The 13,938-nt window shown below is 36.0% G+C and overlaps 1 protein-coding gene across 2 annotated transcripts in view; it reads right to left on the bottom strand.

The window, feature by feature from the left end:
• LOC149782680 (NF-kappa-B inhibitor-interacting Ras-like protein 1) overlaps positions 1–13,938 on the bottom strand; it is a 29,723-nt gene that overhangs the window by 15,660 nt on the left and 125 nt on the right. Inside the window, exons 1-4 of one of the 2 annotated variants that reach the window (XM_089934167.1) lie at positions 13,832–13,902; positions 7,806–7,999; positions 6,330–6,425; positions 3,738–3,785 (exon numbers count right to left, since the gene is read on the bottom strand). In XM_089934167.1, the coding sequence (XP_089790293.1) occupies positions 3,738–3,785; positions 6,330–6,425; positions 7,806–7,904 (243 nt within the window). In that variant the 5' untranslated portion in view covers positions 7,905–7,999; positions 13,832–13,902. Of the gene's footprint in view, positions 1–3,737; positions 3,786–6,329; positions 6,426–7,805; positions 8,000–13,831; positions 13,903–13,938 lie in introns of those variants that run through there. The other variant, XM_089934168.1, reaches the window with a different exon arrangement.

Here is a 13,938-nt window from a genome sequence, read left to right as displayed (position 1 = left end):
ATACCACAAGTAATGATCAAGCATATTACTTCATGGTAAACTCAAAGAACAATGAACAGTTATCTTGCTTAGCATACAGCGTACCATCCATTATAATATTTTCACAAACATAACATTTTCCCGAATTTATCGTGACAAATAAAACAAAAACCATCGTTTATATCAAAGTGTCAAAATACAGCATAAAGCTTTATGTGAACAATAATAGTAAAAACAATGGTCATTAATAAGACACATTAAGTAAATCAGCAAGTATCAAATGGTGTATTTGCAAATTACTATCATGCATAATAAATTTGGTGACTCATGTGTAAATCATTTTCACAAGGAAAACATTTTCATGAAGATTGTGAGACTCTTAAAATCTGCAAAATATCCTTGAGATTTTGAAGATGTTTATTTCCAATGTCTATGAAATTGGTAGGAGTGTAGCTATAAAAGATGTGTATTCCAAGTGAGAACAGAAGGCACATTTAAGATGTGTATTTCCAGGCATATTGATGCACAAGATGTGTATTTCCAGGCACACTGATACAAATGATGTGTATTTCCAGGCACACTGACACAAATGATGTGTATTTCCAGGCACACTGACACAAATGATGTGTATTTCCAGGCACATTGACACACATGATGTGTATTTCCAGTGACTTCATGACAAAACATTTAGCTGTATATAGGGTAGATTGCTAACACTTTAAGATGGAGTAATGCAATGCGTCCAAGTATATTAGAACTCTCTCTACTGGAAGGCAACCTGCAAAAACACAAATATTATCATCTGAGGTACCAATTCTTCAATTACAGTACATTAAGTTTAGTTGTATCCCAAATTGGTAAAGAAAAAAAGAAAAACAGCACCTATCTGTTCATATATCAAAATGTGCAATATGGAGAACAATCTAGCATGGTTTTGTTTGAAACAAATTTGGTGTGACATTTAATCTCATAAAGAAACTGGCCGAGTAAATTTGGCCATGTTCTTTAGAGTTATTGCCCTTTATCAACAAGAAATATGTCTCCTATTGGGCTTGTGAATATTCTAGAGGAGTCCTCATTTGCTTGAGTTACATATATATACATATAATTTGGTTGAAAGGTTTTATCAAATACATTTTTAAGATCCTTTTCATGATAAACAGGTTTGAATCATTCCTTACAGATTTGTGGTCCTTTATTTCAGGAAAATGAAATGCTTCTGACAAATAAATTTACTCAATGTAAAATGTTTGAACAATTCAGTATTTAGTGAAAATTAAGCAATTTTTTTATGCACTCTTGTCAAGAATAATTTCCCACTTTCTTTTCCACCATGGACAACTTTCTTAAATGCACAAGATTTCGATATGAATGTAAAGCTCTTCATATGCAAAAGCTGTAATAGTCAGAATTGTAACCTTGGTTCATTCCTCTTCTGCAAGAAGTTGACACTCAACTGAAAATAACTACTGTTTTGGAAGATCTTAGTAATGTTGTGATCAAAGTCTTAGTTTGTGACGAAATCTCCATTAACAATAATGCCATAGTGAAAAATGGAAGGTTCCTGGCATAGGCATATGCTAAAAATTTTAATATTTAAGATATTATACAACATATATATATATATATATATATATATATATATATATATATATATATATATATATATATATATATATATATATATATATATGTTGTTAACATGAAGCTGGTTGTGGGCTGCAAGCCATGCATGCCCATGAGCTCCAAAATTGTAATATATATCTCACAGTGACCCACTTTTGGTGGAAATAGTTAATCTCACCAAGACACACTGACATATCAATGTCCATCACTCTGTTGCCAACAGAACAAAACAAGTGAGCAAAATGCAAAACCTAAAGTGAAATCAAGGTCAAACTGACCTATTCTTGTCAATCTGACATTATATATCCATCAAAATGTATAGACACTGACAAATGTTATTTAAAGTCCGAGCTGCATCACATAATAAGAAACTTCAATACAATGGAGTAATTTTATCAACTGTATCCATGAACAAAGCTGCATGACTTATAACCAATAATAAATAAGAAACTGACGTAAATGAACAGCTTAAAATAAAAAAAGGGAAGCATGACCTGTGAATTTAGGCCATACTGACCTAATTTTGGTAAAATGCATTTGTATACATCTATATCCACATACTATATAACATGACTCTGAGGCCAAATGAACTGATCACATTACTGAAGTACAAAGAACAAAAGCTTTAAGATCAAAGTTACTTTCAAGCTTGCATTACTGTTGCTGTGAAAAACTGAAAAATCTTAACCCCATGGGTTGACCCATGAACCAGGACAAACATGATAACGATACATGTATCCTGAAGTTATATTCCAGACTTGAAGGGGGTGGGATAAAATAGTATTGAAACATATGGAAAGTAAACAACACAGAGTAATCTAGGGTGTGGATGAAAGTAGTCAGACATACATGCAGAATGGCATATGGACGGATATGCACATGGATGCCAAACGGATCACTAATTTGAGATTCCAAGTTTACAAACATTTTTACAAGTGTTTTTGGTTCCTGTTGTATGCTGCACCAATCTGACAAACTTATAAACTGGTTCTTAATGTCTTTCCAAAATTTAAATTCCTCTTCACTATTTACTCTGTAGTTTAAGATCATTATTCTGAGTGACTTTTGTTTTCAACAATTACAAACTAAACTTTATTGAAATAGTAAATGTATCTGTGATAGATCAGATGTGACCTTGTGATTTCACAGCTATATCCATCAGGGCAGCTAACTCAGCCCAGATTATCAAGTGATATCACAGCTATATCCATCATGGCAGCTTACACAGCCCTGATTACCTAGTGGTATCACAGCTATATCCATTATGGCAGCTTAATAAGCCCAGATTACCTAGTGATATCACAGCTATATCCATCATGGCAGCTTACACAGCCCTGATTACCTAGTGGTATCACAGCTATATCCATTATGGCAGCTTAATAAGCCCAGATTACCTAGTGATATCACAGCTATATCCATCATGGCAGCTTACACAGCCCAGATTACCTAGTGATATCACAGCTATATCAATTATGGCAGCTTACACAGCCCAGATTACCTAGTGATATCACAGCTATATCCATCATGGCAGCTTACACAGTCCAGATTATCTATACATATGTTTAAAATTAATCAGCCATATCTTTAAAATTGTTCAATGAATTTGAATACAAATTTTGTATATATTTCCATTCATTGAGTGCATTTATTCAAGGCATATCTGACAATTATTTCATTTAAAATAAATATACCATTAGCATGTGAGAACAATAGAGATTGAACATTGTTTTGTTTATTTTAACCAATTTCATATAAAGCTCTGATTCACTATTAGAATAAATAAAATTCTGATTCTTGTGAGTCTGGTAACTTGTCAGTGTTGTTACAATTCAACGTAACAGCTTGTGAACGTTCTATTATCCATATTTTAATGACTACAATTAAATACAGATTCAAATTTTAAAACTGGTATTGATATAGGACTTCTGTCGAGTCAGTTGTCAGCGCTCTTCTATTCATTACTGACAACCTATTATGTTATTATATGTAGTCAGTTGTCATCAGGCTTTTTTTCAACACTGACAACCTATTATATTATATGTAGTTAGTTGTCAGCATGCTTCTTTTCAACACTTAAGACACATTATATTAGTTGCTATCAAAAAGAGCAATCCAGCCATAAAAAAACTTACATCAGGGAAAGTGAGGTAGTGCTTCGGTAAATCTGTTTTGTTACCATCCTGCAAAGAAACAATATACACCAAGAATAAAATCAGATTCTGGGTTTCTAACAGAGAAAATTCATAGTACATGATAAAATACATGGATAATGCTAAAAGCCCAGAAAGTACATTTCCTGTATCTTCAACATTCTTTAAAGGTTAGACTTTAAATTTTAGACGAATTTCAACACCAGGTTGGATCTTTTTGTATTTTTAAGTGAACTGTAAGAACAAAGACAATGATCACCCAATATATTACATGATAGAGTTATGTGACTACAGATCTTGTCTACACAAGCCAGAATCACCCACAAAATTACATGATATCAAATCTAGGTTGACACAGACCCTGATCATCAAGACAGTTATGTGATGGCAGATCTAAACAGACCATGATCTCTCAGCATTATGTAATAGTAGAGATACATCTACAAAGACCCTGAGTGTTATGTGATACCAGATCATAGCCTGGTCTCCTAGGGTTACATGACAGCAGATCAAAACCTGTCCTCACAGAGTGTTATGTGATGGCAGATCATAGCTAGATCTCTCAGAGTGTTATGTGATAGCAGATAATAGTCTGATTTCCAAGAGTGTTATATGATGACCGGTCATAGAATGATCTCACAGTGTTATGTGATGGCAGGTAATAGCCTGATTTCCCAGAGTATTATGTGATGGCAGATCATAACCTGATCTCCCAGACTGTTATGTGATGGCAGATCATAGCCTGATCTCCCAGAGTGTTATGTGGCAACAGAAAATAGCCGGATTTCCCAGAGTATTATGTGATGGCAGATCATAGCCTGATCTCCCAGAGTAGTATGTCATGGCAGGTAACAACCTGATCTCCCAAAGTGTTATGTGATAGCAGGTAATAGCATGATCTCCCAGAGTGTTATCTCCCAGAGTGTTATGTGACAGCAGATCATAGCCTGATCTCCAAGAGTGTTATGTGAGAGTAGATCATGGCCCAATATCACAGTGTTAATTGACAGCATATCTAGCCTCCTCTCTGAGTGTTATGTGACAGCAGATCATAGCCTGATTTCCAAGAGTGTTATGTGAGAGTAGATCATAACCCAATATCAAAGTGTTAACTGACACAAGATCTAGCCTGATCTCCCAGTGTTATGTGACTGCAGATCATAGCCTGATCTCCAAGAGTATTATGTGAGAGTAGATCATAGCCCAGTATCAGTGTTAATTGACAGTAGATCTAGCCTGATCTCCCAGAGTGTTATGGGACAGCAGATCATAGCCTGATCTTCAAGAGTGTTATGTGAGAGTAGATCATAGCCCAATATCAGTGTTAACTGACAGCAGATCTAGCCTGATCTCCCAGTGTTATGTGACTGCAGATCATAGCCTGATCTCCAGGAGTATTACGTGAGAGTAAATCATAGCCCAGTATCAGTGTTAATTGACAGATCATAGCCTGATATCCAAGAGTGTTATGTGAGAGTAGATCATAGCCCAATATCACAGCGTTAATTGACAGCAGATCTAGCCTGATCTCCCAGAGTGTTATATGACAGCAGATCATAGCCTGATCTCCAAGATTGTTATGTGAGAGTAGATCATAGCCCAATATCACATCATTAATTGACAACAGATCTAGCCTGATCTCCCAGAGTGCTATGTGACAGCAGATCATAGCCTGATCTCCAAGAATGTAATGTGAGAGTAGATCATAGCCCAATATCACAGTGTTAATTGACAGGAGATCATAGCTTGATATCCCAGAGTTCTATGTGAATGCATATCTAGATTTACTATTGTTTACAATATGTACATGTTATACATACAGAAACTAAATACAAAAACAAACTGGATTTGCAGTAGGGATGTGCAAAAATCATTAAAACAAGATGTATTCATATGAATTATCAAAAAGTTCTTTCACTCACTCAGAACAAAATACATTTAAAAAAGTATAAAAATATTGTTATCTTTCAGTGTTTAACATGGAAACCAATGTGATTTGGACATGTTCCTTGTCTCTCAAATCATGAAGATAATTGAAATTTCAAAGAGACATATAAAGGCATACCAATGAGACACATAGGAATCAAGGTTTGGCTGACATGGAGCCAAAAATGAATTGATACTTATAAAAGCCAGATTTGGTGCATCTAAGACTATCAATAGGCAAATGGCAGAGTAAATAAGTAGCTCAAGCTAGGTGTTGTACGAAACTACAGATAGAAAATCTGCATCAAATACTAGAACAATTATGTAAATTGAATGTGTACATTATGAACAGACAAATAACAAAACTACCCACAAAATGAAATGCCAACTTACATGTAACTAAACTTCATTTATTCTGCATAGACTGTGCACCATCTTCTAACAATGTATGCAAAAATATCATGCAAGTTGTTCATCTTTCAGGTCAAGACAACTATACAATCTGGAGAAAACTGCATGCACAATAACCACTGCTTATGATGGCACCAAGGATCAAACTCGTGACAGAAGAAAAGCAAAGTAGCAGACAAACCACTCTGCATCCAAACCCAATATTAAAATACACATTAGCACAAAAGCATAACTCACCAAACCTCCTGTGTCAAATATCCTGACTTTTTCCTTCACCCCACGATCTGTTTCTATCATCGCTGTGTAAATGTCCTCAATGGTTGAATGCATTGGCTGTAGAAACAAAATGTACGAAGTTATTACTCATACAGTGTAAAATTCCTCAAACCATAAATTCACATGGTGAAATATGCAAAGACAAAAGGATGTAAAACAGATAATAAAGCATGTAAAATACATAAATAACTATCAGAACTCACTGAATGATGGAATGAAATGAAACTATCATGAATTTTGTTTTCTTTGGTACAGTAAATACCTAAATGAGTTTTTCCATATAAACACACAAGGTGCCCTGGGAAAGCATTTTTTTTTTAAATATAGACCAGGCTAATCTGATACTCAAATAGTTTTTATGAATATTATACAAAATTCTACACTGCACTGATTGGTAAAAACTCCATCTTAAAAACGCCTTGACTGGGTCCCAAGAATGTTTTACTGAAAATAACCCTTACAATTAAAAAGCTGTGTGTGTGTGTGTGTGTTTGTGTGTGTGTGTGTGTGTGTGTGTGTGTGTGTGTGTGTGTGTGTGTTTGTGATTTGGATTTTTAACAGCTTTAATAATTTTTCAGTCATATGGCAATGATGTCTGCAGTGTGGCAGTTTATAGTGATGTCTAGCACTGGGGCATCATGCAGCAGACATATGGCATGATGTCCCAGCCAGTCACATTATCCAGACACCAGGCCAACCAGTCCTAACACTAACCTCTTAATGCTGAGCGCCTAGTGAGGCAGCTATTAGTACCATTTGTATAAGTCTTTGGTATGACTCAGCCAGGGTTCGAACCCACGAACTACCACATACAAGGCAGACACTCTAACTACTTAGGCAACTGAAGCGGTTATTTAAAATCTAATCGGACAATATGGTGTGAAAAATACTTAAACTATCACCATTTAAACTGAATAAGACCAGTCACATAGGTGATGGGCATCAGACCAGAATGCCAGCAAGCTTTCAGCTTATCTGTGATTATGTTATTCCTCCATCTTTTCCAGCAACAGTACAGATCAGTAATCTACTGGTTGGCAAATATTCGAGTTAAACTGACACATACGAAATGGTTATGAAACTTGTTGCAATTTATACCTGTAGCTATGTATGAATTTCTTCCAAAATAATTGGAATAGAAAACAAGCAGTGTAAACATTAAAGAAGCCAATATGATAAAATACCTTGACTAAATATCTCTGAAATTAAAAAAGTTTTCCATTATCATCACTTATGATTTTCATGGAAGGAACCAAATAAACAACAAGTCCAATTTATCAGAGACAGAGAGGTGAAACAAAATCCAATGAAGGCAGAGACAGATCATAACATACCACTGATCAGCTGTCCAACGAGATAGTCCAATGAGATAGTCCAATGAGATAGAACTGCTGTCCAATAAGAATCATTTCTGAACTCCAGTATGATCTTACTTACCGTGCCAATCAAATGGTTGCCATAGATCAGCTGTTCAATCATGGCTGTTTTCCCAACTCCAGCATGGCCACAAATAAGGATCTTGCTTATCTTCCCCATTCTCAGAGATCCTCACTTATCATCCTCTCACAACTGTGAGAGCCACAAATTGTCTATGTGTTTAGCAGGCCTCAAACAATTTTAAGTTACTCATCCTGCAATACAAGAGATGTTAAATAAAAATGACTTACTGTCTACTCTTTGTTTAAGAAAAAGTCACCCTCCTTGCCTATTTTGCCATTAGTCACATGAAGGGGATGGGTGAATGTATTGAGCATGCATTTAGATCCATAGAAAGTTTGAACTTTGTCTTCACTGGAGACACAGACATAACAGTGAAAGAGTTTCTATGATTACATGCCAAATTTGACATAAAGAAAGATCCTTTTTTTTCCTTTCATAACTTTCAGTGAAGAGTCAAGTCATTTTGCTTGATTAGCCTATATATTTATGCTTCAAGTCCCAAGACATGAAACAAAGTTTTAAAGACAAGAGACCCAACTTGGGTTGCCATCATTTTCAGAAGAGTGATTTTGGGGTTAAAGTATTATTTAGGTCAACAGCCCACATTAGGTACAATGCGTATGAAGCTAAACTAGTCGAAGAAAAACTTCAACCTCCAGCTTTTAATGGCACCTATGTGCAAACTGTGTATTACTTGTAACTTGATAATTGCTCTGAAGATGATGTTGGCTGGTTGGTTGGTTTTTAAGGCACTTTTTTCACATATTAATGGCTATATCAGGCCGAGAAAATGGAAGACAAGTGCCATTCCCATGAAAACACAGAGGCAGCTGACCTGGGCTGATATGATCGGTTAATGAACCTAAAACCCCTGAAGCATGAGTCCAGCACTCAAACAACTGAACTATGAACACTGAAGACTGAAATGATATATGATGTAAAACAGACTGTTTCTTTTTCTTCATGGTCCTCAAAATGTCACTTAACAAGGAGTGTGCAATCACAAGTTTTTGCAAGGATTTCACTTTTCTTAGTATTGGTAAGATCAACCTGCCATAAAGGAAGATAACAGTAGTAAACAGGTGAATTTTTTTCCAAAATATTTTAACACATTAACCCCTGGAGGTTTTTGTTGGTTTTGCCTGAAATTCGAGTAGGAAACACATTTTGAAAGCTATTTCTGAATACATCCTAATACATCAACTTTCAGGTGATTTTCAAATAACCTAATGCCGAGTTGTGTTAGACACATTGTTTTTCATTGGCTATTTGGCTTCTGCATGATCAGAAGCCTAAAACTGGAGTTCTTTAATTTTTATTTTTTTGCCTTATGGACCCATTATTTTCGTATCAAGACCCTCTTTATTCAAACGCCCATCTTATCCTACTTTTTGCAACGGTTCATCTGTCTGTTTGCAGTTCGTAATGGTCTGTCTTAAATCTTAGACCAAAAAGTCTTAAATCCTGACACAAAAATGGATTCCGACCATGGGCAAATTTGGGGGAGAAAAGAAATCAGGTCTGAAAAATGAGGTTTTTCCCTATGTATTTTGTAGTGCAACTAGAACTTCCATATTATTTGGTATCATTGTAGAGCTACATCTGACTACCTTTCTATAATACCACCCAATTTAGTGAATCATACATGACCTTGACACTACAGAGCTCGGCAGTAGGCTACTACCTCCTGCCACATAAACTCGTCAACAGGGGTTAATGTGTTAATAAGCAATTCTTGACCAACTTTACCAGTCTTTAATATTCCATTAGTCAAACAAAAATATGTGTATGGTTCTTGTAATAGTGTGAAAATGATCAAATAGAAAGGTTGGCACTATGCTGTTATAGTTACATTTTTCAATATAGTTCAGGTAAGGTTGTTGTTCTGGGGTTTAACACCATTTTTCAGCACACAATAGGCTATGCATGGCAGCCAGTATTAATGGTGGAGGAAGAACCCTGGAAAACCCCTGGAAGAACCACCGACCCACGAGAAGCTACTGGCAAGCTTTCTCACATACCCACATTGGCTGAATCCTAGACTTGAACCCAAACAGACGTGAGATGGCAGTGATCCAAAACAGATCACTCGACAACTTGGGGCCCCAGTTGTTGCTGTTGTTGTAGGGTTTAATGCCATTTTTCAGCACAAAATAGGCTATACATGGCGGTCAGTATAAATGGTGGAGGAAGAACTCTGGAAAACCCCGGAACCACTAACCCACAAGAAGCTACTGGCAAGCCTTCTCATATACCCACATTGGCCGAATCCGCCACTCTAACCCACACAGAGGTGCGATGGCAGTGATCCTTAACAGCAAGTGCTTTTGACCACTCCTCCACTCGAGGCCCCTTCAGGTAAGGTAAAGTCACGGTTTCCGATCTAAAATTTACCAGTCTGGAGGTAAAAACAGTGGTAAAGTTGGTACTGACCTCTTTGCAGATGTGATGAAAAGTTACAGGGTTGGAAACATTTCAATATTGTAGGTCAGGTTACCAGAACCAATCAGTGTTGCTGACCTTATTGAAATGCTCTGAAATCAAATCTACAATTTTTTCAAAATATGAATCTTTTGAAAGTAGATCTTCTGCAATACGTATTCAGAGTTTCCTCGACTATCATTACATTTGTGGGAAAATAACTATTGTGTGATTTATTTTAAACATGTGACAGACCCCACATGTTAGTACAAATAAATGCATAAAGGTGGATACACTGAGCTATGTACAATAACAACATGTAAAGCAACAAGAGGAAGGCATCATCACAATGTTGTCTTACATTAAAAATGTACAAATTTTGCTCATCCAGTTAGTACAAAAGTATCTCTGTTACTTGTAAGTGTTTCAGAGTTTGACAGTGTTTGGTTTAGTAAGAAAATATGCATGTAATAATATAGCACATTCCCTGATGCGTCACCTAGACAAAGCCTCTCAGCTCTAACAATAAACTATACTAAACAATATACCCATATCTTGTTTGTTAAGAAAGCAAAGTCCGTCAGATCTATCAATGCTAAACAATCTACCAACGTCTTGTTTGTCAAAGAAAGAAAAGTCTCTCAGATCTATCAATTGCTAAACAATCTATCAACATCTTGTTTGTCAGAGAGAGCAAAGTTTCTTAGATCTATGAATACATGTACTAAACAATCTACTAACATATTGTTTGTCAGCGAGGTCAGTCTCTCAGATCTATTAATACTAAACAAAAATTATTGCTCTATCATCAGCAAATATTACTGTATCATCAGCAAATATTGGTGTATCATCAACAATTACTGTATCATTAGCAAATATTACTGTATCATCAGCAAATATTAGCATATCATCAGCAAATATTAGTGTATCATCAGCAAATAATATTGTATTATCAGCAAATGTTACTCTACCAACAGCAAATGCTACTGTATCATCAGCAAATATTAATGTATCATCAGCAAATATTACTGTATCATCAGCAAATGTTATTTTATGATCAGCAATTATTCTATCATCAGCAAATATTAATGTATCATCAGCCAATATTACTGTATCATCAGCAAATGTTACTTTATCATCAGCAAATATTACTGTATCATCAGAAAATATTATGTATCATCAGCAAATATTACTGTATCATCAGCAAATGTCATTTTATCATCATCAATTATTCTATCATCAGCAAATAATACTGTACTGACAGCAACTATTACTATTTCATCAGCAAAAATTACAAAACTGGTTCAAGAAAAGAGCATGCTGAATCTAATTGTCACAATATAGGGTGGTAAAAATTTATTTATCAACATGCATAGCTTTCTTTGTGACAGCAGTGTGCAACATTCAATCTGGATTGTCAGAGATCTTGGAAATGCTTAATCACATGTATTGGGATGCAAATTTTTTATATGGCTCCCAGAAAAATCACTTATGTAGGAATTGTCCATAAGCATGCAACAGCCGGGTAGCAAATTTAATGGCTTGCCAGTCCTACTTCAACCACCAGTTGAGTGGGGAAAATATGTTGATCTATTGATCATTTTAGCTGTGCTGATATTTACAATGACTTAATTCAGTGGCTGAAAGGACCACAGATGTACATGTTGTTATTGTTAAAGTACATAAAAAAAACATGATGCAATAGCTGGGTGGAAAGTTCAAAGACTTAGACTAGCTGCTGAGTGGTGGGAAAATGTGCTGATATTTACAATAACTGAATTCAGATGCACAATGTCCCAGAGATGTACATGTGGTCATTAAAAGAGTACATTAAGTGAACGTTAACTTTCATCGTGTTCATTTCATAGTGTAGCCAAACATGTAGTGCATATTACCACAAAACCAAGACATGTCAAGACTTAGACAAAATGCCATTTGCAAATTTGAATAAGTATTTGGGGTTAAAGGGCAAACTGACAAAGACTGAAATGGGATTCAGAAGAGTGCTATAGTTGCTAGAATTGATAGTTGAGATGGAACAGTAGCCATGTGTAAGAAAGTGTGTGATGCCTGGCTAAGTGTTTTGGAATAAGGCCTTTCCTTGAATTGACAAAATTCAGTCTGACTTTAATGGACAAACAAGAGCTATATGTCAGTGGTATAAGGAATTTGTTAAATTAAACTCAATGACAACCACTGGTTTTTCTCATCTGGACATTCAGCCACTTCAGGTATGCCAATATGTTATGTGATGTGATGTGATGTGATTTTTATTTTTAACGTAGCTTTAACAATTTTTCAGTCATATCGCTACGATGTCTGCAATGTGGCAGTTTATAGTGATGTCTAGCACTGGGGCATCATGCTGCAGACATGTAGCATGATGTCCCACCCAGTCACATTATCCTGACACCAGGCCAACCAGTCCTAACACTAACCTCTTAATGCTGAACGCCAAGCGAGGCAGCTCTTAGTACCATTTTTTAAGTCTCTGGTATGACTCGGCCGGGGATCGAACCCACGACCTCCCGCATCCGAGGCGGACGCTCTAACCACTAGGCCACCCAATATGTTTATGGGAGGGGACTTTAACTTTCGCTAGTAGGACTCCTAGCTGTAGAATACTAGTGAGACCTCTGATTGTACTGGATCACACCTTTAGGTTGATCTTGTACAAAAACGTCCATGTACTTTAACATTGGTTTTGTCGAATTTACTTTTCGGGGCTTATAAAAATAATAGCCTTCCAAAGGAATATGGATGTATGAGATCAAAATAAAGTGAACAACTGCCATCAAAAGGTATATAAAATCATATTCTAAAAATTCACCCATTACTAGGTACTGAACCGTTACATGACCCACATGACTTTTACTATAGGAAAGATGGAGTTTTTACAGAACTGTAGAAGTTTGCCTGTGTCTATATGCAGAATTATGGTAATTTCTGGAAGAATTGTGGCAATTTTTGGATTGTCTCTGGCAGAGTGTCTTGGGGGCTGTGCTACAATGTAAAACGTCGACACTGACATGCATTATGGGGCTCCCACCAAAAATCATATCAGTAGACAGTAACGTTGCTGAAAGACGAAGTATTCCACATCAGGCAGTAAATGCACATTCCAGCTGTGGCGTACTAAAGTTTTGTCAGGAACTGCCTTTATATTATTTTTTATGATATATCTGATATTTCGTTGTAGCATTCTAAACGTTTACTTGCTTTTTTTATTATTATTATTATTACCGTATTCTTTTCCGCTTCCACTTGCCAAGCAAGATAGAACTACAAAGTAAGACATTGATCCTGGTGTTTATGTTTTCGGTCGCCGCCCCCCCCCCCAAAAAAATATATATCTGAGGGGGCGTCTAACATTAATTTAAACTCTACAATGCAAGACGCCTCTCCTGAACTGTACTATGTAGTGCCTGCCAAATCGCAAACCTTGCCTGTACTGTACAGAGACTATATAGTACAGTTTCTAACTTAATATAATCAATGCATTATGAATATATCTCAGAAATGGCTAAATACCATTGTTTCAAAATCAGATACAACAGTAAATGAATTAGGTGACAAAAAACATAATCAATAACAATATTTACATGATGGTGGCAAATCAGCTGACACTACATACTTTCGCAGCTACCTCTCACGTAAAGAGCATGTATGGGAAATAACTCCTACTAATCGGTATGTATAAAATGGACAT

Source organism: Sinohyriopsis cumingii, chromosome 15 (genome assembly GCF_028554795.1).
Source record: "Sinohyriopsis cumingii isolate HCF-2022 chromosome 15, ASM2855479v2, whole genome shotgun sequence".
NCBI classification, from domain to species: domain Eukaryota; kingdom Metazoa; phylum Mollusca; class Bivalvia; order Unionida; family Unionidae; genus Sinohyriopsis; species Sinohyriopsis cumingii.
Note: the sequence above shows the minus strand (reverse complement) of the source record. Positions and strands in the feature narration are given on the sequence as shown.